General features: G+C 49.3%; 11 protein-coding genes across 11 annotated transcripts; 5 read left to right on the top strand and 6 right to left on the bottom strand.

Moving 5' to 3' along the window:
• Positions 1–5: 5 nt before the first annotated feature.
• On the bottom strand, positions 6–1,241 carry EDB91DRAFT_1112786 (ribosomal protein S5 domain 2-type protein). The gene is made up of 6 exons (XM_041317821.1): positions 1,105–1,241; positions 1,019–1,079; positions 846–965; positions 687–789; positions 486–623; positions 6–435 (listed from the first exon to the last, which is right to left on the bottom strand). The coding sequence occupies exons 1-6, from the start codon at positions 1,178–1,180 to the stop codon at positions 109–111; spliced, it is 825 nt and encodes a 274-aa protein (XP_041181166.1). The 5' UTR covers positions 1,181–1,241; the 3' UTR covers positions 6–108.
• A 54-nt stretch (positions 1,242–1,295) lies between these two features.
• Positions 1,296–1,825, top strand: EDB91DRAFT_1235630 (uncharacterized protein; the record flags this gene model as incomplete). The annotated part of the gene is made up of 4 exons (XM_041321341.1): positions 1,296–1,478; positions 1,531–1,614; positions 1,667–1,744; positions 1,799–1,825. 4 exons carry the CDS (start codon positions 1,296–1,298, stop codon positions 1,823–1,825), a joined length of 372 nt encoding a protein of 123 aa, XP_041181165.1.
• Positions 1,826–2,817: 992 nt separating this feature from the next.
• Positions 2,818–4,177, top strand: EDB91DRAFT_1047194 (galactose-1-phosphate uridylyltransferase; the record flags this gene model as incomplete). The annotated part of the gene is made up of 5 exons (XM_041313309.1): positions 2,818–2,857; positions 2,924–3,348; positions 3,397–3,688; positions 3,738–4,011; positions 4,066–4,177. 5 exons carry the CDS (start codon positions 2,818–2,820, stop codon positions 4,175–4,177), a joined length of 1,143 nt encoding a protein of 380 aa, XP_041181164.1.
• Positions 4,178–4,450: 273 nt separating this feature from the next.
• EDB91DRAFT_1244935 (NUDIX hydrolase domain-like protein) lies at positions 4,451–5,474 on the top strand (the record flags this gene model as incomplete). Its single annotated transcript, XM_041322474.1, has 7 exons — positions 4,451–4,503; positions 4,552–4,600; positions 4,652–4,703; positions 4,770–4,895; positions 4,937–5,071; positions 5,122–5,339; positions 5,391–5,474. 7 exons carry the CDS (start codon positions 4,451–4,453, stop codon positions 5,472–5,474), a joined length of 717 nt encoding a protein of 238 aa, XP_041181163.1.
• Positions 5,475–5,526: 52 nt separating this feature from the next.
• EDB91DRAFT_836639 (SDA1-domain-containing protein) lies at positions 5,527–8,354 on the bottom strand. Its single transcript, XM_041328566.1, has 9 exons — positions 8,064–8,354; positions 7,851–8,005; positions 7,501–7,803; positions 7,313–7,445; positions 7,168–7,266; positions 6,561–7,109; positions 6,416–6,508; positions 6,081–6,365; positions 5,527–6,028 (listed from the first exon to the last, which is right to left on the bottom strand). The coding sequence occupies exons 1-9, from the start codon at positions 8,253–8,255 to the stop codon at positions 5,579–5,581; spliced, it is 2,259 nt and encodes a 752-aa protein (XP_041181162.1). The 5' UTR covers positions 8,256–8,354; the 3' UTR covers positions 5,527–5,578.
• A 917-nt stretch (positions 8,355–9,271) lies between these two features.
• EDB91DRAFT_1047300 (P-loop containing nucleoside triphosphate hydrolase protein) lies at positions 9,272–11,105 on the bottom strand (the record flags this gene model as incomplete). Its single annotated transcript, XM_041313315.1, has 6 exons — positions 9,272–9,822; positions 9,879–9,937; positions 9,991–10,033; positions 10,083–10,116; positions 10,164–10,577; positions 10,632–11,105. Coding segments are annotated over 6 exons (1,575 nt in total), but the record flags the coding sequence as incomplete, so codon positions are not given.
• A 210-nt stretch (positions 11,106–11,315) lies between these two features.
• Positions 11,316–12,674, bottom strand: EDB91DRAFT_836875 (uncharacterized protein). The gene is made up of 5 exons (XM_041328567.1): positions 12,566–12,674; positions 12,379–12,492; positions 12,256–12,316; positions 11,550–12,201; positions 11,316–11,502 (listed from the first exon to the last, which is right to left on the bottom strand). The coding sequence occupies exons 2-4, from the start codon at positions 12,466–12,468 to the stop codon at positions 11,672–11,674; spliced, it is 681 nt and encodes a 226-aa protein (XP_041181160.1). The 5' UTR covers positions 12,469–12,492; positions 12,566–12,674; the 3' UTR covers positions 11,316–11,502; positions 11,550–11,671.
• Positions 12,675–12,826: 152 nt separating this feature from the next.
• EDB91DRAFT_1047330 (Nuf2 family-domain-containing protein) lies at positions 12,827–14,520 on the top strand (the record flags this gene model as incomplete). Its single annotated transcript, XM_041313317.1, has 8 exons — positions 12,827–13,048; positions 13,104–13,150; positions 13,200–13,433; positions 13,483–13,843; positions 13,897–14,040; positions 14,090–14,284; positions 14,339–14,417; positions 14,465–14,520. The coding sequence occupies 8 exons, from the start codon at positions 12,827–12,829 to the stop codon at positions 14,518–14,520; spliced, it is 1,338 nt and encodes a 445-aa protein (XP_041181159.1).
• An 87-nt stretch (positions 14,521–14,607) lies between these two features.
• On the bottom strand, positions 14,608–16,178 carry EDB91DRAFT_836481 (uncharacterized protein). Its single transcript, XM_041328563.1, has 5 exons — positions 15,958–16,178; positions 15,377–15,903; positions 14,897–15,328; positions 14,801–14,839; positions 14,608–14,752 (listed from the first exon to the last, which is right to left on the bottom strand). Exons 1-5 carry the CDS (start codon positions 16,115–16,117, stop codon positions 14,660–14,662), a joined length of 1,251 nt encoding a protein of 416 aa, XP_041181158.1. The 5' UTR covers positions 16,118–16,178; the 3' UTR covers positions 14,608–14,659.
• On the top strand, positions 16,178–19,152 carry EDB91DRAFT_836208 (kinase-like domain-containing protein). The gene is made up of 15 exons (XM_041328562.1): positions 16,178–16,476; positions 16,527–16,774; positions 16,840–16,952; positions 17,009–17,073; positions 17,124–17,197; positions 17,246–17,431; positions 17,489–17,773; positions 17,824–17,883; positions 17,937–18,032; positions 18,084–18,118; positions 18,173–18,212; positions 18,268–18,328; positions 18,381–18,388; positions 18,441–18,464; positions 18,526–19,152. Exons 2-15 carry the CDS (start codon positions 16,631–16,633, stop codon positions 18,970–18,972), a joined length of 1,638 nt encoding a protein of 545 aa, XP_041181157.1. The 5' UTR covers positions 16,178–16,476; positions 16,527–16,630; the 3' UTR covers positions 18,973–19,152.
• Positions 19,049–26,006, bottom strand: EDB91DRAFT_1312616 (armadillo-type protein; the record flags this gene model as incomplete). Its single annotated transcript, XM_041325126.1, has 19 exons — positions 19,049–19,311; positions 19,368–19,593; positions 19,650–19,806; positions 19,857–20,019; positions 20,066–20,191; positions 20,245–20,363; positions 20,414–20,847; positions 20,896–21,182; positions 21,232–21,463; positions 21,521–22,795; positions 22,851–23,225; positions 23,280–24,326; positions 24,378–25,082; positions 25,131–25,286; positions 25,340–25,399; positions 25,448–25,496; positions 25,551–25,774; positions 25,823–25,909; positions 25,965–26,006. The coding sequence occupies 19 exons, from the start codon at positions 26,004–26,006 to the stop codon at positions 19,049–19,051; spliced, it is 6,027 nt and encodes a 2,008-aa protein (XP_041181156.1).
• Positions 26,007–26,023: the final 17 nt, after the last annotated feature.

Genomic DNA, 26,023 nt, shown 5'->3' with positions numbered 1-26,023 from the left:
AAGATGGTCGTTCCTTATGCTTTCCCCGAGTCAGTGGCAAGCCACCTTGAGTGAGAGGTTTACATTATATACCAGGTACTGCGACAAACTTGTCTCTCACAACGAGATCTATCTCACTTCAACTTTTCTACCCTCCCAGTCTTCCCGCAACCTAGCGTCGACAAGCTTATCCAGATCTTTGACCAGAATGCACGCTACGTTAATTAGTCGTTGGACTTCTTCTGGCGCTGTCGGAACTCCCCCTGCTTTATGTAGGACACATATTTCGCGCTGAGCATTCATCGCTATGCTCATCAAACCTGCACTCAGTCTCTGTTCAAGCAAGGATGGGTCCACCACTGGTCGCGTTAATGCATCCGGAAAGAATGCAAATGTCAAACAGAACGGTGTGTGATGTATTGCAAGTGAGATAGGTGCGCGTTCGGAGGGTGAGTGCTTTGGAGAGAGGTGAACAATATAAGCAGTGAAGTTATATCAATACGCACGACGATGACTTCGTCCCCGATGACTTCAACTTCAGGTTTTCTGAAGTGCTTAAAGGCTACGATGCCAGCGAGACATGAACAGTCGAGAATGTTACCAGCATCAGCGAGGACATGAACTGTCAATCGCAACTGCCAGACCTGAAATTTTCATTGTTGACTCATTCAGCATCATCTCACTCTCTAGACCATGACTTGACCTACACGTTGACCTGCTAATATGCACAGAGATTCCTTGTCAATGGCGTCACTTCTTCGGAGGACCTTGTCCAACATGCGGGTAAGAGTGACCTCTTCTTCCGAAGGCCTGGCGAAATCTTTGATTTGGCAAAAATAAAGTATACGTAGATAACACGCACCTACCGACCAGGTTCATAGTCTGGGGACGCCATAGGGGAGATTTCAGAGTGTATTGTAATGATGCCTTCGAAGGGTCGTTCTGGCAGCGGTTTGACCATTTTGGCGTCTAACTGTGCGATTACACTGGGACCTGTCTTGTAATTGATAAAAAGGGACGAACCCTGATGAATGCTCACCGTGTTTTGCCCATGGCGCATTCTACCCAGCCCAGTTCAGGGCCAAAAGTTAATGACGGTGCTCGGAGATCAAGCATATCGCGGACCGTCTAGTCGCAGAGACTGCTTCAGAGTATCATAAATAAACTTTTTCTCCGGAATTGATGGCGAGGGTGGACGCATGGAAGGACGAAGGTAATTGAGTGCTTAGTGTGTTGATTTGGCTTTGTGACAAAGACTGAGATCAAACTTTCAGGACAAATCCTAAAATGATCTTATCCTTTCGTCACTGTTCATCATGGTCCGGCTGATCACGCATAATTTACTCGCATGCCACGTCAAAGGATGCACTACAAATAATTTTCCACTCGTATTTCAGGATGTTCAAGTCGAGCTGCAAGAGGCAGAATTCAACCCAGACTTCATTCAGAATATGCTGCCTCGATTGGAATGGACTGCGCTGGTAAACGCCTCGAAGCAGGTGCGTGCAGATGTGACAACGGGTCATAACGAGAGGCTTATGACTTGTTGAGGTCGGAGATACGTCGCTACCTCTAGAACAGCCGGATATGTTGGACGATGAGCTGCTTCAGAAGCTTCATCATGTTTTGATGGAGGTACGCAGACATCTTGATCACTTCCTTCCAATATGTGTTTACCTTTTCCTAGATCCATGTTACTGATGGTGCGATGGTCTGTCAAAATTGCAACCACGTATATCCCATATCTAATGGGATCCCAAACATGGTGAGCTACCACTTGTTTCGAGTCCCTCCATTGCATAATCGAGATTCTCTGCAGTTACTGGCTGAGCACGAAATCGGCTAAATCATGAATGAAAATTTGTAGTTTACCCTGAGATCTTGCTGTTGGCCCCTCACCCGCGATAACCAGAAGGTACTATTGGCTTTTAATGGCCTTCACGCGTTGGACATGTTCCGTCAATCTTATCATGAACTCAAAGATAGTGTTCGTGACTGACAACCATGGGACCATGCTATACAACCGTATTCAACAGGTCCCCGATAAATATAGACGCTGCGACAGAGTTCGCATCTCTCTTGTGACAACTGTATCGCCAGACGCAATGGGCAAGGATGTATAGTATAGTGATTCCCTGCAGCGCGACCTCTCTCGCGATCATAGGCAAATGGGATAGACTCAGCAGTGATCGTCTTCCGGACTGACAACGTGCTGTTATAGAGGGTACCCTCAGGAAGCGGAAGGCATTATGTTGTTCAACTCTTATCACGGACTCGGCTCAAATATTCATTGGTCCACAGTGCCGAGGCGGCTGGCAGGTGTTTGATTGCACATGAGCGCAGAGCGGCTATAGCGGTCGACGACAATACAGCCATGGTTTCATCATCATTGGTACCACTTGTTGCATCCGTCACGGAGAATCAAGTATGGGAGACTGCTAGTGCGATCTGGGGAACGGGTGGATATCGTCGAAGCAAGATCACACTTTACCAGTTGAGGTAACAACGTACCAAAAAATGAATAGACCGAGAAGGCTGTAGTCTTGGGTCCCTTCCTCGACTCCTAGGATGTGGGACTCCGCTCTGGGTAGTTCAGTGCCGGTAGCCAGGACAAAGTACTTGCAAGGCGGCTCGGGGGCTTTCACGAGACATACTACCTTATGATGCAGCTTATCAAAATATAAGTTAATGTTGACAACGATGCGGTCTGCAGAATAGATTACACACGCCGAGTCGGTTATGGAACATAGGTGGAGCGTCCATTGTGCCTGATACTAATCTTTGCTTCCAGATTATTCATTGCGGCGTGTTCGAGTCTTTTCGAAGTTCAACGCTTCTATGGAGCCCTTTGATCCAACTACCCATCCACACAGACGTTGTAAGTCCTCTTGTTGATCTTCGTAAGATGACCCTGGCGAGACAAATGGCTACGATGTGGTCACAGATAATCCGTTGACCAACACACACGTTCTCGTCTCACCCCATCGCACCAAACGTCCTTGGCTAGGTCAGACTGAGCCCGCCGAGCCTTCGAACCTCCCCCAGTACGATCCCGCATGTTACTTGTGCCCTGGGAATACTCGTGCAGGCGGCAAGGTGAATGAAATGTACACTTCCACCAGCGTATTCGAGAATGATTATGCTGCCGTTCTTCCACCCCCTGGACCTGTCACACCTCCGGTTGCACATCCACTCCTGACCGCAGAGCCAATTCAGGGTGGATGTGATGTCGTATGCTTCCATCCACGGCACGACCTCAGTCTACCAACTTTATCTCTGCCGGACGTGGAGAATATCGTGGATGAGTGGACTCGCGTTTACATCAGGAGGGGAACTGAGCCTGGCATCGAATATGTGCAGATATTTGAAGTATTTCACTTTGACAGGATCATACCACAAGTCCTTATATAATCACAGAATAAAGGTGCAATGATGGGTTGTTCCAACCCGCATCCTCACAGCCAAGTTTGGTCCCTTTCCACCATACCTACTCTCCCCGCGAAGGAGCTCGCTTCTTTGCGTAGCTATGCCTCGGCCCCCCACGTACCCTCTGGCGTTCCAACGGGGCCTGACGGACGTGCGTGCCTGTTGTGCGAGTATGTGCATCATGAGCTGTCTGTTCCAAAAGACGAAGGACGCCTAGTCATCACAAATGAGCACTTTGTTGCGCTTGTGCCGTGGTGGGCGTATTGGCCCTTCGAAATCATGGGTGTGTTACTCACTCTTGCGCGACACTATCTCTGAACCCGATATCCCAGTACTCCCTTACAAACGCCACATTTCGTCCCTTGTGCATTTTACAGTGGATGAAAAGCACGCATTCGCAGATATCATGTCGCGCGTGACGAAGCGTTACGACAACATATTCTCCTGCTCATTCGCCTATGCGATGGGCGTCCATCAACGACCCCTCCCCCCACGTCGAGATGATGATGGGATGTATGTACAAGATGCAGATGATGTCTCACATCTGCATGTGCACTTTGAGCCCCCGCTCCTGCGGAGTGCAAGCGTGCGCAAATTTTTGGCAGGGTGAGTTCTGCCACAGACTGTTGACTTGTCGACACAATCTAATATAATTGATAGTTTTGAAGTGATGGCGGAACCGCAGAGGGACCTTACTGCAGAGCAAGCTGCTAAGAGGTTGAGAAATTGTTCTGAAGTTCACTACCTCCATGCTGTGCACAGTGCGCAGTAACGTTCATGGTAGTTAACGTTAACTAGAATATGATCGTAAATGTATAGAATAACCTGTTCATTGCGCATGCCACAGAGGAATCAGGATCAGTGTCACATGTGGTCGGCCAACTCGGTTCCGCAAATTTACCTGATCTAGACCTCACATGCTCAAGTTAAGGGGGCATCTGGGATGTCCCTAGTTCTCAGAGACTCATTTAGACTTGTGTGGTTCCATACACTTCCATCTATCTTCCCTGCGATCCTCAGACAGAATCCGAAACCGTTCACCACCATGCCTGCTGCCAAAGTCATCCGCGAGGAGCCTTTGGACAACAAAGACGCGAAGTGAGAACGTTCTTCGCGCTGGTCATATTTATCTTATGGTTTGCGTAGATGGATCCGCCTCAAGAAGATCCGCTACGCTGATCAAGATGGCAAGCACGTGTGTTTTCTGTTCTCTGGGGCCGTAATCTCGCTTCATTCGTGGTTTTAGAGGCTTTGGGAGTGCGCCGAGCGGACAACGCGCAAAGACTCTGGAATAGACGGTACGCAAGGATGATTCGTGGTCCCTCACTAAGCGGCCTGACTGTACAAACGCTGGTCCTGTGCAGGCGTCGCTGTCCTCGCTGTCCTTCGCTCCAAGACGAAGGCTTTCCCCCTCTCGACGGTCATTATAGAGCAGTACCGTCCTCCTCTCGACAAGATTGTCATTGGCATGCTAAATTTGCCTACTGTCAGTATTCCATAGGCTGATTGCTTTGTTCTGTTTCGATTGTAGAACTTCCAGCTGGCCTCATCGATACAGGCGAAACGGCTGAGGCAGCAGCCATTCGAGAGCTGAGGGAGGAAACAGGATATGAAGCCGATATGACGACCGAACCTGAGTCCTCGCCAATTGTCTTCAGCGACCCAGGTTTGTATTTTTGCTCAAATACAATTGATGCACATCTAAGACGCTTATAGGAATGACCAATGCTAACATGAAACTCGTGGTAGTAAGTGTCCTCCTGGAAGATAAACTCGAAACGCCTGCCCCGCATCTTGATGATGGCGAACATATCATCACCCGCGTCGTAGAGCTAGACCAACTCGATGCTGAGCTTAAAGGTGCGCCCTATCATCCAGTTCACTCCGATGGAATGTATTCCCAATCTTCAAATATTCAAGCATACGACAAGAAGGTGCATTCGCTAAGCAGAAAACTACTGACTTTTGCTGACCCAGACTCCCAGGGTTTTGCAGTGGATGCCAGGCTCTCTCATTTCGCTGCTGGTTATACGATGGCGAAGAGGATAAGTAGCGGCGCATTCCTGTGAGAATGTCAACGCTTGGTCTCCCCAAATGGTAGAGAAACACAAAAGACTATCGCTATGTCCAGCCTTCGTATTAGCGACATTTGCAGCTGTACAACATTGGAATACTAGTGATAAGATTTTTTTGCACGTTCGATGTGTGCCCTCAACTTCTGCTGCTTCTCTCTCAAGGATGCCTTCTTCTTTCCCCGCACTGCACCACTGCTCAATATCATCATGATCGGCTTATTCCTTGCCTTCTCGCGATTTGTGGAGCTGCTCGGCGTCTCTTTATTTTTCTTACCCTTCAGGGAGCCATACTTCTCCCGCCCTTCACGACCCTTTTCGATACTCGCTATACGTTCCGCGTAGTCAGCTTTAGCCTTCTTCCGTGGACCAAGGATGTCGTTCTCAGAAATGAAAGTACCGTCGGATGGCCCAGATTGCATGGCCTTCTTGTTAGCCTCAAGGGTTGCCAACTTCCGTTTTGCCCTCGAACCACCACCTGATTCAATGGCTTTTGTGGCAGCCCGTATGCGCAGGTCATTCAGCAATGCGAAGTCTGCCGGCGTAAGGATCTGCAATACGCGTCAGAGCGTCGCACGAGGGGTATAAGAAATAATAGTTCACTTTAGTGGTGGCCAAGGTCGAGATTCGATTAGGATCGGTCTCCAGTTCTTTCTCCGCATGCGGTTTGGGCGCTGACTCCCGCTCGTCTTCACTATCACTAACTTCCACGTTGTCATCACCGTCGGAATTAACATCTATCCACCCTTCAGACTCTGATTCTGAATCAGAATCAGAGTCGGTTTCGACATCCCAGCCCTCCCAAGCGGCTGCGTCATCGTCATCGCCGTCATTATCTGCGTTGCCCATCTCCTCTTCGCGAAGTTTCTTCAGATGGTCTTCCAGAAGCTGTCGAATAGTTCAGGCATATTCTTCGAATATAAAAATGTCCGGATTACCATTAATCCTTCGATGTCGACTGCAGCATCCGCACTGTGCCCAAATGGCAGTGGTTGATTACCTTTGCTTATGCCTATACTAGCATCTTTTCCCTGTAAAGACACTCAACGTTGGCGATGGAGAATTGAAAAGCGATTCGCTTACTCTCTCCCGGCGTTTGAGCATGCCAGGGTTAACTTCGCGATACAACTGCAACAATCCTCTTGCGGCAGCTGTAACCGCCTTGTCTCGACTTTTCCTGTACTCTACAAGATCGCCCAACAAATCTTCCTCCATTGCCCACGGTTGTCTTCTACAAACCTCCCGAATCGAGTTGATTCCTGCAGCAATTACCTCGCTTCCCACCCCAGGATGCACAAATTCGCCTGCAAGCTTCTGCACGACCGGGGTCAAGGCATCTGGCGGCGTAAGATCGTGAACAGACTGCGCCAGAGCGACAAGGATTGACGGGACGCGAAGTTGGTGGTAGGTGAGGTATTTGACAATGTAGGTGTAGAAGCTCAGGACGCAAAGTTTATGAGCACCCATCACCCGCGAGAGGAGTTGCATAATGAGAATTTTATGTTCGAGTGAGAAACGCTTGTCGTAGCGGCTTAGGTTGTCATACAGCTTCTCAGCAAATGTCTGCGGGTCGTTGAGAAGCTGAAGTGCCGGGAAGTTTGGTGTCGTGGGAGCATTTTTGTTGTGCTTTTTCTACATACAGGTGAGCAATGAGATGGAGCTAGACAAGCATGCATGAATAACTGGGTACCTTCTTTGCAGCATTGAGCTGTTTCTGAAGCTTTTTATCACCACCCCGTGTCTTTTTGTTGATTTCGCGACGATGGTGAAGGGCTCTAACGTCGGGACCCTAGAGCAAGTATGAGTGATATTCTGGCAAGACAGACGTTGCCTACCTCATCTTCCTCATCATCACTGTCTTCCTTTTCGTCGTCACTTCCCAAAAAAAAGTGAATGGAAGCACTCTGCACTTTCATCACGGGATGGAAGCACCCTAACGCAACGATAGACACAGGCTTGGCGTCAGCCCTATTGAGGGATGGAAGTCATGTCTATCCAGTCACATCAGTAACGGGTTGCGTACCATATTCCCTTTCGCCACAACTCCTTTGTCAATATCACCGCCCACATAGCGTCTTCCCCATTATTAGCGGTTTTGTCACTCGTGGGACCTGCAGATCTAAGCTTTCCCTTGTCCCCAACAACTTCGGCATCCATTCCCCGTTCGACCATGGTGAAAAGCATAGCTTGCACAGCACGGTTTAGTTTGTGATTTTTGGTTCGGAGGTTGGCTGTACGGATGTCAGAGAGGATAGTTTTTCGGATGAAGGTTCGTAGGCTGGAGGAGGTCGTGCGAGGGAGAAGGGGAAAGAGGGACTTGAGGAGTCTGAATCGAGAGTTTATTTAGAAGATAAAGTGTATCAGAACGCTTACTCGATTGATGTGATGACATCCTTGTTGCGCAACATGACAAGGTTTTGAACGAGAGTTTTTCTGGTATCGGGCGTGAGGGTACCATAGTTCTCGAGGAGAAGGGTAGACAGATGGGAGGGGAAATCTTTGGTTTCCTTGGGGTAACACTGTGCAACCTGAAATCGCGAACGTTGTCAGTGGACAGGCAAACCGTAAAGACCTTGATGGACGAACTTGGGATATAAAGGAGACGAGTTCACGAAAATGCTGGGCCTGTTCGTCAGGATTTAACTGAAATATCTGTCTGATACTGTCGTAGTGGTTCCATTGCTGTAGGAACTCCTCCTTGTACGCTGCTGGATCACGTTTGATGAGGTTTTGCAACTGAGGAAGATTTGAGGTTAGAAGGACGCCACGACCACCCATTACAGTAGAACGCTGCAAGCGAACGGCAACGCAAATAAATGATCTCCAAGGGCGGCTCGTAGTGGGTATTTATGTAACTCGAGCTCAAGCAGTCGGATATCAATTGACTTCAAATCGAGAATCGCATATCTTTGCAGCTTACATCATCAGCAGAGAACCAAACCGTTAGTGATTTGTGAACCTATTCCGTGATAGTACTGTAGTAAGTAATCCAAGTCAACCGAGTAGACTACGATGCGCCATTGAAGCTGAAAGCATCACGCAAGTCGGAAATCCGAGCTCGAGTTGTGGAGCTGTATTAATTTGTTACTTTGATACCGGCTGACGTAGCACTGGCACTCGACCTCACCTCGAAGCGGTTGTCGATACAGCATCCGAGTAGGCCGCCCAGAAAAACTTGCCATAAATCTCCGCCTTCTTCCGCGATTCTAGTTCGTCCGAGTTCCTGATGCAGTCTTTGAATGACGAGCAATCTAGTAGAGTAATTTTAATCATCCATTGATCAAGGGTGACTGATTTCGGATGCCCACCTTCTATGTCCATGAGCGATAGGAAATGGAGCGTGTCCGTAGCGAGGACATCATTTTCATCACGGATCGAGTCGTGTTCCTTCGCAAGCTGTGAATGCAAATAAGCCAGCGACTCAGGTTCCACAGAAGCGCCCTCACCTTTTGCCTTAAGGCCAGCATTGCCTTGAGACGCATCTGACTGTAGTCCCCTGACTCGGTTGTAATTGTTGGGCTCGTATCCGCGGCGTCTTTGACAGGCTCGAAGTCAGACACGGGGTCCATTTCGTCGTCATCTTGGTAGAGTGGCGCGTAAGACGATGAGCTGGGACCAGCCTTCATCTTCCCTTTGGCTTTCGCGGGAGCCTTGGATGAAACTGTGTTCTTCGCAACCGAACGCGACGACCCGCTGCCAGCGCCATTATCCTTGAAGGTCAGTTCGACAGGGAGGTTGCCGCTGAGGCACGCATCTGCTTGCGGACCAAGCTTGAGTCGAATTGTAACATTAGTTCACCAACAAAACGAAGACGAGGCCGTAATTACCTTCAAGTAATCATTGGTCCAGCCAGACGCAGAGGCCTCTCGTGAAATCGCAAGAATGTTAGCGCCCATCATCGTGCTTATGATACGTTCTCCATCTACGTTCTTGCCCACTCCAAATAGTGACAATTGGTTATGCCCACTATCACGAACCTTCGCCTTGTTCCGACCCGCGAATACGTCTTTGAAATGTCCAAGGGCGATCCTATCCATGGAAGCTGCCATCTGTTCGTATAATCGAATAGCCTGTTGGGCCTCCAAGGTGTACAGCTGGCGAACAATCGTTCCACCTCTCGAACAGCTATCGCAACCCTTCGGACAAAGATGAGAATCGAAACGCTCGTTGAAATGAGCGAGAATTAGCGATCGTCGGCAGTCAACTTCATTGCGGCAGTATTGTACCACAGCTGAAAGGTCTTCTAGTTGCCGCTTCTTCTCCTCCGGAGTCCGAGGCGGTCCTTTGTCGTTGCGGTCGCTGGTAATCAAGCCCTGTCGCGACACAGCGTCCTTGTATGCATAGTCTGCAAGTGTGTAACAACTCAGATAGCGCAATGAAACTGCCATTGAAACTGCTTACACAGGATGCAGTCTGCGGGATTGCCGTCGCGTCCAGCACGTCCAGTTTCCTGGTAATAGCTGAAACGGTAAGCAACGCTTCAATGGAGCGTACTTGCAAACTCGTGACGTACCCATCCATCGACTTCGGTAACGTTGAGTGAATCACGAAGCGCACTATCCAATATGGTTAGACAGAGACTGAGGTGCATCAACAAGACTTTACCATCCGGCTTGTCGATTCCCATCCCAAACGCGATCTAAGACGATGTTAGAACTCAAAAAAGCCACACTAAGAGTGTCATACCGTTGCTACAATTATCTTGCACCTGCCGCTTTGCCATTCTTCCTGCGTGGTGCTGCGCTCTTGCGCGTCCATACCAGCGTGGTAATGTTTGGCAGACAGCCCATAAGCATCCCGCAGTTGCTCGGCCAGTTCTTCGCACTCTGTCTTCGAGAAGCCGTATACGATACCAGTATGAGTGGCATGCTGTGACTTAATGAAGCCAGCAATGGCTTGCACCGCCTTCTTCTTCGTGGCGGGTTTCGGCTGCACCGCGTAGTACAGGTTGGGGCGGTTAAACGACTGAACCAGGCACACGGGGTCACGTAAACCTAACCGAGTACGAATGTCCTGGATCGCGGTTTTGTTCGCGGTTGCGGTGAGTGCCATAATGGGTACATCACTGTACCGCTCGCGCAGCATGTGGAGTTCGGCATACTAAAGATACAAGTAAGAAGTGGATAATGCACAGACCAGGTTATATTCACTTACGGCGTCACGGAAATCCCGTCCCCAACTCTGAATGACATGCGCTTCATCAACGACAAAGCGCGCAATCTGTTTGTCTTCATAAAGTTGCGCTAGGATGTCTTGCATGGCGTTGCTCTCACACAGCTTTTCGGGAGTGATATAACATATGTCCGGTTTGAGCTGGCTGCGAAGGCGGCGCATGACATCCCGCGAGTCTTCCACGGTCCTGAGGGACGACATGCAGTCCACATTAATGTTCTTCTCCCGCAAGGATGCCACTTGATCGGCGATGAGCGCCACAAGTGGAGATATGACAAAAGTGACTCCATGTGTCCTACCAGTCTTGCAGACTGCGGGAAGCTGGTAGCAGAGACTTTTCCCGCCACCAGTCGGCATCAGGACGAAGACGTCCTTGCCATCGAGGGTGGCGTTGATAGCTTCGAGTTGATTCTGCCTGAAGGACGTCAGCCGAAAGATGCCCTTCAAGACCGAAACTGCCTCAGCATAGTAGGGCGTCGCCGTGTTATCAAGACGACCGGTGGGCGCAGAAGGAGTGCATAACGGTGTATCCACTGAATTATGCCTCGGAGTAGTCGAGGTTAACGTAGCCAGTTGCAATGTCGAGGGCTCGTCAAGGCCCTCCCAGAGGTCATCACTGTCAGGCACAATCAAGGTTTCCTCCGATACATCGACATCTTCTGGCTCAATCGGGCTGTCGATATCCTCTGGCTCAAGCGGGCCGTCGACATCTTCTGGCTCGAGCACACCCCCAAAATCAGTAGGCGCAGACGACGCGAGAGTAGAAGTTGAGGGCGCTGGTGCCGGTTCGCTAATGGTGTCGAGGCGAGCGAGCCGTTCTTGTGTAGCTTCGATGCGACCTTCAACATGAGCCCTACATAGAGTTAGCAAGGACGTTAAATACAATACCAGTACACTCACAGTAAGAATGAGACTTCGAATATATCCAGCGGGTTGTTTCCGTGTTCTGATATTAATTTCAGAAAATAATCGCGAACTTGGCGGTTTCGGCGAAGGATCAATTCCAAAAACCCTCGCGATCGCTACAAAACAAACATCAGAGCCACGAGTATCTGAAATGAGAGACAACAAACAGAATCTAGGTCCCAATTCTTCACGAGCTGAGTGCCTGGATCAGATTGTGCTGTCTCAGAAGAGGCCGGATGCACGGAAAACAGATCAGGACGAGATGGTACGATTGCCGTAGGCTTCGGGTTCAATGCCTCAACGTCACTACTAAGAATTTCGGGCGTCCATTGTCGAGGAATAGCGCGAGATTTCCCCTTTGAAGACAAAGGGCCGGTAATGAATATGTTTTCTTTGTTGACACAATTACTTTCCTTGAGACGCTTAGAGGCTGATTGTTGCGCTCCCTGGGGGGCATCAAGAGACTGGCGCTTTCGGGAGGGTACTGGGCCTTCTATGATCTCGAGAGTGGGCTCACGAGACAAATCGATTGCATCACGGCGAGGAGGGGGAGAAGCTGGGGTCGGACGAGTGTTCATCGTCTTCCTTCCAAAATTTGGTGTTGCGAATGATGGAAGTGAAGGACCTGAGCCTGACGTTTGGCGAGCTGAGAGTTACTTAAATGTGCAACTGCTCGATTCGTCATGAAATGTTTACTTACCGGTGGGATTTGAGGCAGAGTAAGAAATGCCCAAAGCTGGCTTGAACTTTGATGATGAAGTCTGATGAAGGGTTATCCGAATGATGGTAAGTAACGGACCATTCGAGTTTCCAATGGATATACCTTTGGCAATACGCTGTTCGAGACCATATTTCCGTTTTGCTGAGACTGAACGGTCCTGACGCTGTCCAGGTTATTCTGTGGCCCCGCCATCTTGGTAACGAGGATGAGACGATACTGAGAATAAGGAAGTGGCAGGCCAATTTATGAGTTGTCAGCTTGGGATCTCAAGAGTGGCGAAGAAACTCACTGAGACTGGATTGATTTGGAAAATCGATAGCGATGCGGAATATCGCCTCGAGGTGAATTGTAGCGCGCGCGGGTTACGAATTCAATAAGTAGCCTTGCACCCAAGTACTTGTCCCATTCATTTACTTAATGTAAAGCTAAGTACGAATTTGATGTTCGGCTCGTCCCGATCTCCGAATACGCGTCAGTCACACGACGCGCATCATGTGACCGCGACGTGCTTAAAGCCTTGTTCGTCATCGCCGACGACGACGACAACGACATGTCTGGGCAGTATTGGTTCCCAAACATGCCTATACCAGAGATTATGACGGCCCTGTCAGAATGGGGTTTGAACGTCAGCAATGAGCAACTCGTCAGGCCCTCCTCTGACTTTGTCATTGGCGTGTACAGCGCCTGCTTGGAGCAAGTCACGTCAATATCTCCAAACGTGCTTCACAAACCCACCCAACGTGCTCTCACTTCTCTTGACGATGCTAACCCCGTGCGTGAATTGGTTCTATGTCTGGCCGTCTGTATCTGATGATGTGCGTACTCAGGATCTCTACAATAACGCCATTTCACACAATATCATGCTCTACCACCTGTGTGATCTGCCCTCTCTTTCATATTCTCGTTAACATAAAAGCAAACAGAACGCGCTTCGCGACTTCCGCGCGCATTATGGACTTCAGCTCACGAGACCTCTCCGCACCAGAGCCAGAGCGTACACGTTTCATCCTCTCAGCATTTATCAACTTTGTCAAGTTCGCGGAGCAATGCACCACGTTTATTAGCAATGTCCGAGAAAAGTCCGCACAGGTCATCGAAGAGCGCGAACAAGTTGTCCAGGAACTCTCAGAGGTTCAACACACGCTCGCAGTGCTCAAGTGAGATCATCCACCTCTCTCTAGCATCCCTTTAGCTCACGACTCGTAGAGCGCAACGTGCAAAAGATGAGCCGAAATGCGAACAGCTCAAAGATGAGAATGCAGCCCTGACCGCCCAACTCCTTGCAGCAAAGGAGGTTCACACAGGACTCACCAAGGATATTGAAAGTCTAAAGATTGAAAGGGCACATCTTCAAGCTCGAAACGAGACTGTCAACTCAGAGTCTGCTCTACTAATGGACAGCAATTCCCGTACCCGCTCGCGTATCGTGCAGTCTCCAGAGCGTATAAGGCGCAATATCACGACTATGGGGGCTACAGCTATCGAAGAAAAAAGGGCGGTTGCATTGCACGAAGCAAAGGCACGAGATCTGCAGGCGAAAATTTCGGCACTCGTAAATATCGAAAAGGTCTCATCCTCCGTTATGTTAACAGTGTGGTTTCATCTAAATTATCCGTTCAGGACGTCCGATCATGTATTGAGCAACTGCAGACGACAGAGAAAGAGGTGCAGCTCCTGGAAGCTTCACAAAAGGAACTCGCAGAACTCAAAGACAGCCTTGAGTACAAGAAGGTAGAGCGCGGCGAGCTGCAGAAGAAAACTGAGGTGCGTGACGACATTCTCTTTTAAGTACATATTAATACGTGCCTCTCAGCGCGTACACAAGCAACTAGCAAACGCGCAGGAGAAGCTTGAGAGGGCGCAGAGACATGCAGAGGAGAAGCGACAGGCCAGTCAGCAGACGATTGAACGTCTCCAGCGAGAATACGAGAAGATGGACGTTGAGCGACGAGAGAATGACAAGCAGGTGGAGGAACTCCGGATGGAAGCGGGTGACATAGAATCCAAGGTAATCTTGGGTCTTCTTCTCCTTCGACTCCCACATCCTAATGGTCCATTTCAGATGGCGGAGCATCTGAAGAAGAGCGAAGCAGAGCTCAACGAGCTACTCACGGAGTATTGGAAGCTTCGACACGAGACAGGTGATTTTGTTACTCTTTGTTTGCATCTATCACTCAACAATATCCAGAGGTGTACATGGAAACCCTCGCGAACAAACTAAATATGAACGTCTCCTCGGACTGAGCAGAGTGCCTACCTGACCTTGAAGCCTCAGAATAAATAGCTTGAGTCGACTTCGATTTATGGTACCTTGATACTTTTTTTTTCAATTACATCGTCAGTGTACAAGTGGCAACGGTGCAAACAGACAGGTGCGTCGAGATCATCGTTTTTTGCCTTTCTGTGTCATGCAACTCTGGCAATACCATTTCCGCCTTTTGGGAGCTTCACTGAGACCAGTACATGGCAGGTGAAACTGAGAATGGGCATTAGTAATTGTCAGCGGAACATCTTATTCACTTACCCATTCCACCTTGCAATCATCACTATCGCAAGCGATCATCTGGGATACATGCCGTGTCAACTTCATCTAAGAAAGATCCAAAATGATGCTACTTACCGTGCCAAACGACACCTGGTTACAATAACAATACCTCAGTTCGTTCGGATCCGCAGGTCCTGCTTGAGCTGGAATTTTGAGCTTCACGCTCCTCGTCGTGCGAGTGGCTGGCATCCTCAAAACTTCTTCAGGGGGTGGTGGCGAGGTCTCAAATTGTGGCTCCGGTTTCTTGCGCGCCTTTCTGCCCCTGCCAAGTCTTGCAGACTCCGCATGCAGCTCATCTGTGAGATCTTGAGGCAAAGGGTCAGCGGGAAGTTCTAGGGAAAGTGAGGGTGTAGGGCTGTGTTCTATGCGGGTCGGGCGTGCCCAGCGCGGTACGACGAGGTCGGGAAGAAGTATCGGAGCGAGATGTGTCCCTGGACGAATTCCCAGAGAGATGGATGCCTCTTGTTCCTTGATAGCTTGGTCCAAAAGACGGATATGTCGATCAACCTGTGCAGCCGATTAGAGGTAGGAAATCGGAAGAAAGGGATGTGGTACCGTTTCGTAAGCAGTCTGTGCGATATTGACTTTCTCCTCAGAGGCACGGAGGACCTCTTCTGATGCCTGCGCGATGTGTTGCAGCAATATCCGAGTTGTTTGTTTTGAAGTGGGCATCTCAATAGATGGAGACTCCAGGCTGCGCGAAACGGAAGCAGTAGGACTTGCATCCTTTGAGTCATTTGGTACTTCAGCGGGCGAGTCATTGTTGACTTGATCGTTTCGAGGTGGGGATCCTGTTGCCTGAGGTGGATCCACCGGCATGGCCTCTGGATCTAACGCGGCCGAGATGTTCAATTTATTCTGATTTGTGTCGACGATTATACCCGGCCGTGATGCAAGCTGTGTACGCAGTGCGATATACTTCCGCACATTGTCCAGCAAATCTGCATGATAGACTGAAAATACAGCAGCTCCAGTGCGATCAAACACAGACGGAACTTGATTACACGTACCCTCGCTTTGATCATCCAGTTCGCGTATGAGCGTGTACTGGCGATGAAGGGACAACGGAAGCTGCTCGAGTACTACGACATCCAGTTCAGCAGATTGCACAATTAACATATTTTTGACTGGCATACTCTCGTGATGTTCCTCTTTGAATGCATCCCAAATTTCGAGTTCCTTCCTCCGTTCTTCGGAGTCATGTCCTTCTCCAGTAGTATCCGCATCTGACGTGTGCTCTACGTCGTGCTCCTCCTCAGCAGGAATAGCCTGAGAACGTCGACGCTTGCGAGACATGGTTGGCGTCACAAGTTGCGGACCGCTGCGGGCCTTGACCGTTTATTACAAATTTCCCTATACATAACTGATAAATTTTCTAAGAATTTAGCAGTATATGCATATTGCAAATTTTAGCGAGCCTCGTGGCCGCTTGGCAGTTGGCAATGCAGTGTGTGCATAGGTTGACACCGTCTGCACAGCACTGCGTTCCCTAGGACTGCGAGGTTGATTGAGGTTTTATTGTGCACTATATTCCAGGTTTACAAGCAGGAACCCATCATAACTTGAAGCTCGATCGTGCGTTACTGGCCATGCAAATAACATGAAGCGAGCTCAGACTAAGAGAACAACAGAGAACGTTATCGGCTTATTTATAAGTAAGTCCGTCTTTTAGCCACGGAAGTTCTGATATCATCAGACGCCCAAGGAAAGAGCATGCATAAACAGCATGTCACTTACACGAGAAGCACAGTTATAACAGACACTACCTATCAAGTGTACTCCCGTGTCCTGTAGGAGGCTCTCTCAGCCATGAGTGTATTCAATGCTCTTGTGAGCCCAACATTGGGTATTCTCGAGATAGCTGGTGCTGCATCTGGTGTCCCGTATGCCCAAGGGGCTGGGATGGCACTCCAGGCTATCAACACCGCTTGCAATCAAGTGGCCATGCACAAGGTATGCTTTTCTCGTGTTAACACTTGCTTCAGCTCAAGCCCACACAATAGCGTAATATCCCTTAGCGCAAGTCTGCCCAACTTGCTCACAGATGCACATCGCTGCTGAACCTGATCAGTGAACACGCAGCTGGACCCGCTTGCGATGAGATGCGACCCTCGTTAGAAGACGCTGAATTGTACGTCGTCTGGGTTCTTGGTCTCCCTGTTGAAAAGGTTCACAGTATCGAGACAGTGTTCTATATGCTGTACGAGACCGCATACAGAAGTGGTCGCGATATAGCAAAGTGAGAAGTTTCTGTACGTGTCTCAACTATCACGAGCCTTCATGTGCTCACACGATGCCCTAGTCAAGAGCTCGCAAATAGAAAACGACCTGGACAGGTGCCAGAACGATGTGAATGCAGCCATGGAGCGCCTGCATGTAAGCCAGCTGCTGCTATTTGTGCTCAGGTGTTCAAGATTTTTGCAGGTTAAGAATCCCCTATCAGTCATGATCATGCAGAAGAAGTCTATGGACATCATGAAAATGAATCATGATCGCATCGAGGAAAGGCTGGCGCAGCTCATCATATCCCCGCAGCAGGTTTGGGACGCTGTTCAACGGCATCACGCTGGCGGTCAGGATGCCCTTGATCTCATGAGGACCGGCCAGGAGGCAAGTTCTGATGGCGCTTGATGCTTTCTTTCTTAGATCCTTATGATCCCTTCACAGCGTTTGATACAACTACATTTACAATCACCGCCTGAAATCTCCCAGTCGCCGAACCGGATGTTTGAGGGACCGATGTTTGAATCTCCACCACCCTCGCGTTCTTCCTCGCTGGAGGTGACGGTGCAAACTCAGATTCAAAGTGCTCTGACAGATTTACGACGCCTAACAAACATATCTCCGACTCTCAAAGTCTTGAACAATCAAGTGAAAAAGGTCAGTGGCTCGGCTCCAATATGCTCTGGAACGTACAGCGATATCTGGCTAGGAGAGTTTCTAGGAGAGAAGGTAAAGCCAGACCTTGATGACATGAACTCGGTGACTAACAGCTCCTCAAGGTGGCACTTAAAACCTTGCGCAGTATCACCGACCCTACAAAAGCCAGAAGGATGACGAAGGTATGCCGTGGTCTCCGTTCACATGGCTTGACTGTTATTGATATGTCGCATAGCGCTATGAGCACGAAATAAATGTTTGGGCAAAGCTCAAACACGACAACATTCTGACGATATATGGTGTCATCACTAACTTTGGACCTGTTCACATCGTAAGATCCTTGCTCATGTAATCATAGATAACAACTCTATACCCTGCACAGGTGTCGACGTGGCAAGAAAATGGCAGTGTCCTAGAGTGTGTTATGCTGGAATACAACAGTTTCCCTCTTACTTACTTAACATTGCCCAGATATCGCATCAAGAACCCTGAGATCAACCCCCTTACTTTGGTAAGTATGCTAGTAACCCAGCCATTGCCTCGAAACTCATCTTGATAACAATCAGCTCACACAAGCGGCGAGGGGCATCGAGTATCTTCATGGAAGCAACATTGTTCATGGAAATCGTGAGTGCATCTCTGTACTTGGTGAGAACAATCGATCTGACCTTACGAGTAGTGAAATGTGTAAGCTGCCATAATTTGCAAGTAGATTTGATCGTTCACAGTTTCTGACCAGAATAATATGCTGGTCTCCTCCGAAGTGCGTGTCCTTTCTACCTGAGCTACTTAACAGTAAGGGTCTGACTCACTTCTCGATGCAGGGTGTAGTATGCATTGGCGACTTTGGGCATACTCAGGTCCTAGACGAAGTGCTCGGGAGGGACGCATTCACCGCTTATACTGGATCCTCCAACGTGCGCTGGAACGCCCCAGAACTCTTGAGTGGTGACGATGTCAAGCCCACGAAAGCCAGTGACGTCTTCGCGTTCGGAATGTCTATCCTGGAGCTTGTTACCAAGCAGGCACCCTATTCGCACAGAAAACGTGATCTCGCTGTTGTCATGGATATCAACGACGGTCGTTTACCTCTTCGCCCAACCGAGCCGGCAGATGTCTCGCTGTTGCTGCATGATCAACTATGGGAAGTTTTGAATAGATGTTGGTATTATGAAGCTCAAGAGCGGATGAGCATCGAAGACGTCACGATCCGTCTTGAGGAATCGTTGGAATTGGCAAACGGAAGAGGCGGTGCTGAAATTGTTCGATGAGATGTTGTCCTCTCCCAAATAGCTTTGGACGTCGCATGTCACAATCTATATACATATGTGATATTGTACGCATTATTTAAAACGATCTTAAAGAGATCTGCGGCTTGACGTTCTGTACCGTGGCCGCTGTACCTTCTACAGCCTTCCGGATTGACATCTCGAGTACTTCCCGCACAGAGGGATCCAGCTGAGTAGTGGCCTCCTTGAAGGATGCGGGCGAGCTAGCTGCGAGGGAAAGTAAGTGTGCTATGCCACTGGAGTGTATCGTCGATGGAGGGGTCTGAGATGGACGTAGAAGCAACGTGGTTGTTGGTAGCAGGACGCTCAAGAGGCGGGAACCTGCGAAATTGGAATCAGATATTATAAGGTTTTAAACCAGATCCGCGGAAACTGACGTTGTTCGTCCTTAGCAAGCGAAACGAGTGTTGCAAATGTTTTCCAAACCTCTTCTATCGAAATGGCTTGTTGCTCTGATACTGTTCCGTCATCCACTCGAGGTACCATTTTGGCGATATATTGGATAAGTGCGGGAAGGAGCAGCCGAACGCAGGCTCGAAGCAGTTCGCTTCCAGACGCAGCGAATATAAGGGTTTTGGCGCAGTGAACAGCAACAATAGCCATCTGAAATGAAAAAGCGCTCAGCGGCACGCATGAAAAGTATTAAAGTGACAGAATACCTCATCGCCTTCTTCAAGTTTTTGAGATATAAGGAAGAACAGGTGCTCCACCACATCACGGGAAACTGCCACTTGTATAGGAATGACGGTCAAGATTAGCACCGCCGCCAGAAGGTTAGTTTTGACTTTTCTCGACGAAATTGAACCTTCGCGCCCCCTACGTTGCTTTAGCCTTCCACAAACATGTAGAGATTTTCAAACACAAACCTCATTTCGTCCACGTTCAGTAGACATGAAGACAACAAGCCATGAATAAGCTTCCCGTAACGTGCGCGGTCACTAGGATGGCACGGAAGGGCCAACAAGGATCTGAAACCCGGAAGGGTGGGAGTTGTCAAATCCGCTTCCGATGTTTCGTCTTTCAACAGCTCTGGAAAGGGGTCATGCAAAGGAAAACATCGATGAGAATTTCGTACCGCCATAGAGCATGCAGCCTACTCCTCGTACATCTTCCCGAACAACAGATTCTGTGGTCGAGGCAATGAGGTAGAAAGCACTCAGGGAGCCAGAAATCATCTTTGCAATATCAGACAGATCACCTTCTGCAAGACATGCATCGAACGTTATGCATCAGTGAAAAGATCAGAGGACATACGAATCGACGATGTTCCTGAATTATGGTGAGAGTGTCGAAGGGTATAGGCGAAGATCTTGAGACAATGAGTGCGAACTGAACGCGGAGGAATGGCTGCGTTGCTCTGACTCCCATTGCTGCTAGACTAAGTATGAGAATCACGTGAAGGACAAGTTGTGCGAAGACTCACTTGAGGTCACTTCCGAGTTCATATTGGCCAAAGTGTTTGGCAAAAGAGGTCAGAACATTGATCAGGTGAACAAGTACCCCTGCAGATTCTGTCATAGTCATTCGATGACTGAGACTCATGAATTCTTTAAAAACAGTAGGCTCCAGGAGAGCTTTCCCTGAATAGCGAGGATCGACAAGGCATTTCAGTGCCCCCAGGCAGGCAATCATTGTCCCAACGCGTGAGCTGGTGGCGTCTGGCGAGGACGTCGCGAGTGCTTCATATATAAGGCCAAAGAGGGGGAAGAAAAGGGGCGCTGGTCCTTCCGCTGCGGAGCCGACACTATTAACAGACCCCACATCCTTTCCAAGGATAGCAGCTGACATGTGTTGATCGGAGTGGTTCATGGCATTCGCGACAGCTTGTAGGATCGTGGCCCAAGAAGAGGTGTAGTACTGAGACAGTGAGATTTGTCGATAATAATCGATATAATAAGGACTTACTGGCAGCAGAACTACTTTTCCAAGGCTTGCATACGACGGGTCTAAAGCCACCGCTGAGGCATCATGTATGAATTCGGAATCTGCCCGGATGACAGCGTAATCGCGAAGGCACGCAATCCATTGCGGTGCCAAGATTGGTCTGTATGGCTTGATGACATCCAGAAGGTACGTCTGCTCAGAACTAGCAATTTCCAGACGAGCCCACGCGGAGAGGATAGATACCCTCAGCATGCCTGATGCATTCGGGCTCAAGTCCACAAAATTACCCATAGTCAAGTTGCCAGATTCTTGAAAAGCGTGAATATTTTTATGCGTCAGATATCTCGAGAGGCCTACCATCAACCTCTCCAAGTGCAGTCGTGAGTTGTTTGAGAATTCTCCCCATCCGGCTTACATCTTTGACGACGCCGCAGCCAACAAATACTGCGCAGGCATCGATAGCAGAAGACAGAATTTCAGGAGTGGAATCCGGGGAAAATGCGGGAGTAAGTGCAGCTGTGATAGGTGCTTGATGTTGCTCAAGCAGAAGAGCATCTGGATAGTCAGGGTCCGGGGCCTGGCAAAATACCTATTGAAATACATATATATATATAAAGAAATGTGACACAGATTACAATGCACCTACCTGGATGACATCGCGTAGTACAACTAAGCCTTCTAGTCGTATCTCTGTGACATATGCCGCAGACGCTGTGAATGCCATTTTGATCAAATCAGGAACACGAGACACAAGGAGGCCGTTCACTGGAATGCCATTGCTACGAGCGAAGGGTATGTCGAGGTGCTCTCTGCGTCCATAGCGCGCAACTAGGGTGCAGATGTCGTGTAAGCATCGCAGTGCAAATAGTTGCGTCCTCCAGCGTGATGTAGCAACCATAGCCGCGCTGCCCTGCCTTGCGTCATCGTTTGACATGGATGCACTCAATGATTGACCCTCGTCGTCCATCAGACTGTTGGCTGTATCGACGACTTTCTGGGACGCATTGATGCGCAACATAATCCTCTGGCAAAGGTCAATCCACGCGGATGGATTGTGGATCGCTGTCTGAAGGAGCCAGCTCGAAATCACGTTTCTGACTCCATCAATGGACGGGTCGCCGTCCAGCATTCCGAACAAATCTTCCACAAGGCGATCTCCACCTAATCGGGACATTGCTAAAGCGTCCTTCTGAACCAACTGATAAAGGGCATCAATTGCTGCGAGTTTGAGGCATCGTCTCGGTGAATTGAGGTGTCTTCTGAATCGATTCACGATCTCCGGGACGTCCACATGCTCGGGAGCAAACATGAGGAGATGCTGGATACACCTTATGGCTTCCACTAAAATGGGTTCGTCAACTTCCACTGAAAATTCGTGAACAAGGTCAAGTACAATTGTCCTCGTCCGCGGAGAGTCGTGAATATCAGGGCCGAGAATGGTGATGATCGCATCCAGAATGGAGCAGACAAGTGGATAAGCTTGCAAGTCACCACCGATATTAGCGTTATTCAATGTTCCTCCCTCGGCCTCGTGAGTGTCTGACAGGTATATTTTGAGCAGCATTCCTAGGGTGCTTGACACGAATGGAGCGAAGGCCAAGCTGGCGGCATTGATGACATGTCCCAGTGCACGGAGGGACCAGAAGTGAACCAACGGATGAGAATCATTGCTCAAGGACATCAGAAGGTTTACGGTTGTTTTTAAAATGGGCGCTGCCGCAAGTCCACCGACATGGCCGTATAGAGATCCGAACGCAAGCGCACAGCCAGCTCGTCCTTGGGGATCGCGGTTGCATACAATGTGATCGACCAATACCTTGGTTTGGCTGGTCAAAAAAGAGCTTCCAGATATATTGGCAAGGCGTCCAATGGCCTCGCTGCTAGCAGATCTTAATACGGGGTCACCATCCACAAGAGCATCCTGCAAGTGAGTTTAAGAAACTCATGGCCGAACCGCAGTCAAAGAGGAGGCTTACTTTCAAGAATGCTCCGAGAGCTGAAGTGACTTGAGAGTGCCCAAGGGTATCCTTAACTTGACGATGATGCGAGATCATGGAGACACGCAGCGTCCGTACGATGGCCACAACACTATTAACCATTACAGCGGCCCTCCTCCCAGCGTTCTTGTCAAGCTTCGGAGAACGACTGGACTCTATCAAATGATTGATCGTGCGCAGAGTGGTGCTTAGGTCCTGTGCTGGCAGCAACTGAGAGAATAGTTCGATAGCGGCGTCACAGACTGACGACACAGCCGGTGGCGCATTGAAAGGCCGGCTTTCCTCTTCTAATGGGTTTATCATAACAAGAGAGAGCGTATCGTGCTCACAAGCTCCCAGTATCGGCTTGCGTAGCTATAAGCATGGATGAGTCATTGGATGGAAGATCCACAGATGATAATGTCCTACCAGGGCGCTTATTGAGTACTCCATGCTATCGCTGTTGCTGTGGCCTCGGCGAGGACCTTCAGACGCTGTATTTTCGTCGGCCCCGTCTTCAGATATTTCGAGCGTAGTGAGTCCATATGCATAACCATCTGTGATCTGCCAGATTGAAGTGAAGCTGCCAGAGGTAGACGCAATGGAGGCTTGCATCGCGGATATGTTGTCGATCTCGGGACCCGCAAAAACAGTAAGGACGGATTGCAATAAGCTTGCTTGGACAGAATCCGTTAAAGTGGAAGCTCCAAGAGCGGTGAAGCACTGGTATACCCTACGCCGAAGAGACGCTTCGCGAGTTCGAAGAGACGGGCCAGTATCTTGATTGGCAGAAGGCCCGGAAACCTCTTCAATAGTCTGCGACAAGAACGCATTTGAAAACGAGAGGGCATTTCCCAGTAGAGATGAGACTCTCCGGGCGACGTCAAGAGTGGTGAGTTGGCTATTGTGAAGCAAAAAACAGAGGATTGCCCCAAGTGCACTTTCGCGGACATGCAGGAGAAACTTCCACTCGGCAGCTGACCGACCCAAAGCGTTGTCTTTCGCGGTGGATTTCGGTAATGCATTACGCCAAAGAACCAACAGCTGAGGTAGATGTGACCGGACAAAATTTGGTCCAAGCAGCATCAACGATGCAATCAAAGTCCAGGCCACTTCAACCTCTACTCCTGCGACATGAACATCATGGTCACTAACGCGCTTGAGGAGCTGAGTGGCAGTGTCAAGAACGCTGGCTGAGACGTCAAAGGACACGTATAGGGGGCGGTGAGGCACAATGGCGACAAGGGCTGCCAAACCATAAGCGTGGCCCAGGGTTCTGCGATCAATGTCTGATGGAGCTGCAGGAGATTGAAGGGATTCGATGTCGCGTTGTAGAGACTCCGCGATCACCAGTATTGACTTCGGCAGACGGAGCGGGGTAGAATAGCAGAAGCATCGGAGGGTCCAGCTCGCATTGACACGAACCGAGTGGCTTGGATGCGTGAGCAGCGTCATCAATGGTGCAGAGACAGCGTCCTACGCCGATTTTATGAATATACCGAAAGTTCCAACTTCACAGCGACCTACCTGAACTGGCGGAGGCGCGTTGCCCAGTTGTTGCAACAGACCTGCAACCTCTTCCAGTGCTATTGTCAGAATAGCTGAAGATGGGGCCACCTGACCTGGCATCAATGCTGGCCATCGTTTCAAGTATGATGAAGAAAGCTCCTGAATTGCAGTTATTTGACCCTGCTCGGTCAGCATTCGTAATGCGATTAGTTCTCGTAAAAGAGTGCCGACTAGCTTCCGAATGAAGAGTTTGTCGTATCTCGTAGCTCCATTCCTGGGATTGGAGACGATCTCGGTCATGAGGTGACCAACAAGTAGAGAATAATTGACTTCCACAAACGCTGGTCCAAGTTTCGCCAGCAGCGCGATGTAAAACATAAAAATTCCGGCACGAGTTTTTCGGCTGTGAGATCTGTTAAATTGGGCGGAGATATGTGATAGCATATCTCCTGGCGTCAAGAGGACTTTGGTGTTTTCGGCTGCGACATGTGCAGGAGTAGAGATATCAGAGTCTTCATGTTCCTTCTTGCCTTTTTGTGACTGCTCTGCGACTGCCACTACACGTTCCATTTGAGTCGCCGCGAGCATATGTCCCACTAGCTGCGCCAGTGCTTGCGTCGTCACCTGGTCACCGTTCTCGAGACTTTTAACGCAAATAGTCATAATCGACTCCACATCTGTGAGCGTGACGGAGTCCTCGGGGGTATACATGATCCCCAAGACCTGCATACAGTTAAGTTCCCAAATGCAGTTCACGGACGAGAATCTCACAGCAGCAGCAGCTCGTTGGACAGGGAGAGCTTTATCAGTTAAACCGTTCTTCATTTGCTTGATTATGTCCTTCGCGAGAGAGTCGCTCAAAGCCTTCTTGGCTGAAACCAGGGTTTTCCGAAGCATGGTGAGCGCATGATATCGGACGTGCGGCGACTTTGATAGCGATGAGAGACGTCAAGCGAATAACTTGCAGATATTCAACGCACCGCAGATGACTTGAATGTTTTTATTCCGATAGTGGCGGTTTCAGCCATGAAGGACATGAACTGCCTCGGGATATCAGAGTGCTATAGGAAGAGAGGGAAATGTCGAACCTGGGAACCAAAGGCCTCCATCAACTCTCCAACGGTCCATAGTGCAGCGCTGTAGGTTGGATGTCATTCACAAGTACTGAAAAAGCATGAATTTCCTCCTTACATTCTAGCTGGCTCCTTATCCGTGGCTTTGATGTCAGAGGCCGGCTTGAGCAACGCCCTTAGAGTGTCAAACAATGACCTGGATTCTCCGCGATGATACATGATTAAGAGACATCTGGCAGCTAGGTTGCGCAGCGGCCGACCAGGAGAAGGGTACGGCTCTGAAGGTATAAGCACTTTCAGTAGCGTGGCTTCTAATGAAGCTTGCGACTCTTTGAGGGTTTCCTGCGAAACGTTGAATTGCAATGAAGTACAGACAGTTTGAAACCACACACGGTGTTCACATTCCTTGAGTCTTTTCTCCAGATTCGACAACCACTGAAACAAGTAAAGCTCGCCAGTGTCAGCTGTCAATTGATTCTGCCTGTTGTGTGAGCTATCTCCCACGTCTACTACGAACTAACGCATGACATACCTCATCTAACTCTAACTCTTCGATATCCTCCTTGGACGTCATGATCCGGGAAACCAATG

The sequence above is a fragment of the Suillus paluster genome (assembly GCF_016628075.1).
Source record: "Suillus paluster strain FC165 chromosome Unknown EDB91scaffold_8, whole genome shotgun sequence".
In the NCBI taxonomy this organism is placed as follows: Eukaryota; Fungi; Basidiomycota; class Agaricomycetes; order Boletales; family Suillaceae; genus Suillus; species Suillus paluster.
This window is presented reverse-complemented; position numbering and strand designations above follow the sequence as displayed.

Bases quoted from the DNA above. Each gene is read 5' to 3' on its own strand.
- EDB91DRAFT_1112786 (XM_041317821.1), bottom strand. From the start codon at position 1,180: ATGCGTCCACCCTCGCCATCAATTCCGGAGAAAAAGTTTATTTATGAT. The intron at 624-686 runs GTAGGTCAAGTC...TGAAAATTTCAG, and splicing joins GCATATTAGCAGGTCAACGT to GTCTGGCAGTTGCGATTGAC. The intron at 436-485 runs GTGCGTATTGAT...CTCTCTCCAAAG, and splicing joins TCGGGGACGAAGTCATCGTC to CACTCACCCTCCGAACGCGC.
- EDB91DRAFT_836639 (XM_041328566.1), bottom strand. From the start codon at position 8,255: ATGGGTGGTCGTGGCGTCCTTCTAACCTCAAATCTTCCTCAGTTGCAA. The intron at 7,446-7,500 runs GTACGCAACCCG...ATCCCTCAATAG, and splicing joins TTGTGGCGAAAGGGAATATG to GGCTGACGCCAAGCCTGTGT. The intron at 6,029-6,080 runs GTGAACTATTAT...CGCGTATTGCAG, and splicing joins CGACCTTGGCCACCACTAAA to ATCCTTACGCCGGCAGACTT.
- EDB91DRAFT_836875 (XM_041328567.1), bottom strand. From the start codon at position 12,468: ATGGCGGGGCCACAGAATAACCTGGACAGCGTCAGGACCGTTCAGTCT. The intron at 12,317-12,378 runs GTATATCCATTG...ACCCTTCATCAG, and splicing joins CGAACAGCGTATTGCCAAAG to ACTTCATCATCAAAGTTCAA. The intron at 12,202-12,255 runs GTAAGTAAACAT...AGTAACTCTCAG, and splicing joins CTCTGCCTCAAATCCCACCG to CTCGCCAAACGTCAGGCTCA.
- EDB91DRAFT_836481 (XM_041328563.1), bottom strand. From the start codon at position 16,117: ATGTCTCGCAAGCGTCGACGTTCTCAGGCTATTCCTGCTGAGGAGGAG. The intron at 15,329-15,376 runs GTACCACATCCC...TCGGCTGCACAG, and splicing joins CACAGACTGCTTACGAAACG to GTTGATCGACATATCCGTCT. The intron at 14,840-14,896 runs GTAAGTAGCATC...CATGTATCCCAG, and splicing joins ACCAGGTGTCGTTTGGCACG to ATGATCGCTTGCGATAGTGA.
- EDB91DRAFT_836208 (XM_041328562.1), top strand. From the start codon at position 16,631: ATGAGTGTATTCAATGCTCTTGTGAGCCCAACATTGGGTATTCTCGAG. The intron at 16,775-16,839 runs GTATGCTTTTCT...AATATCCCTTAG, and splicing joins ATCAAGTGGCCATGCACAAG to CGCAAGTCTGCCCAACTTGC. The intron at 18,033-18,083 runs GTAAGATCCTTG...TACCCTGCACAG, and splicing joins ACTTTGGACCTGTTCACATC to GTGTCGACGTGGCAAGAAAA.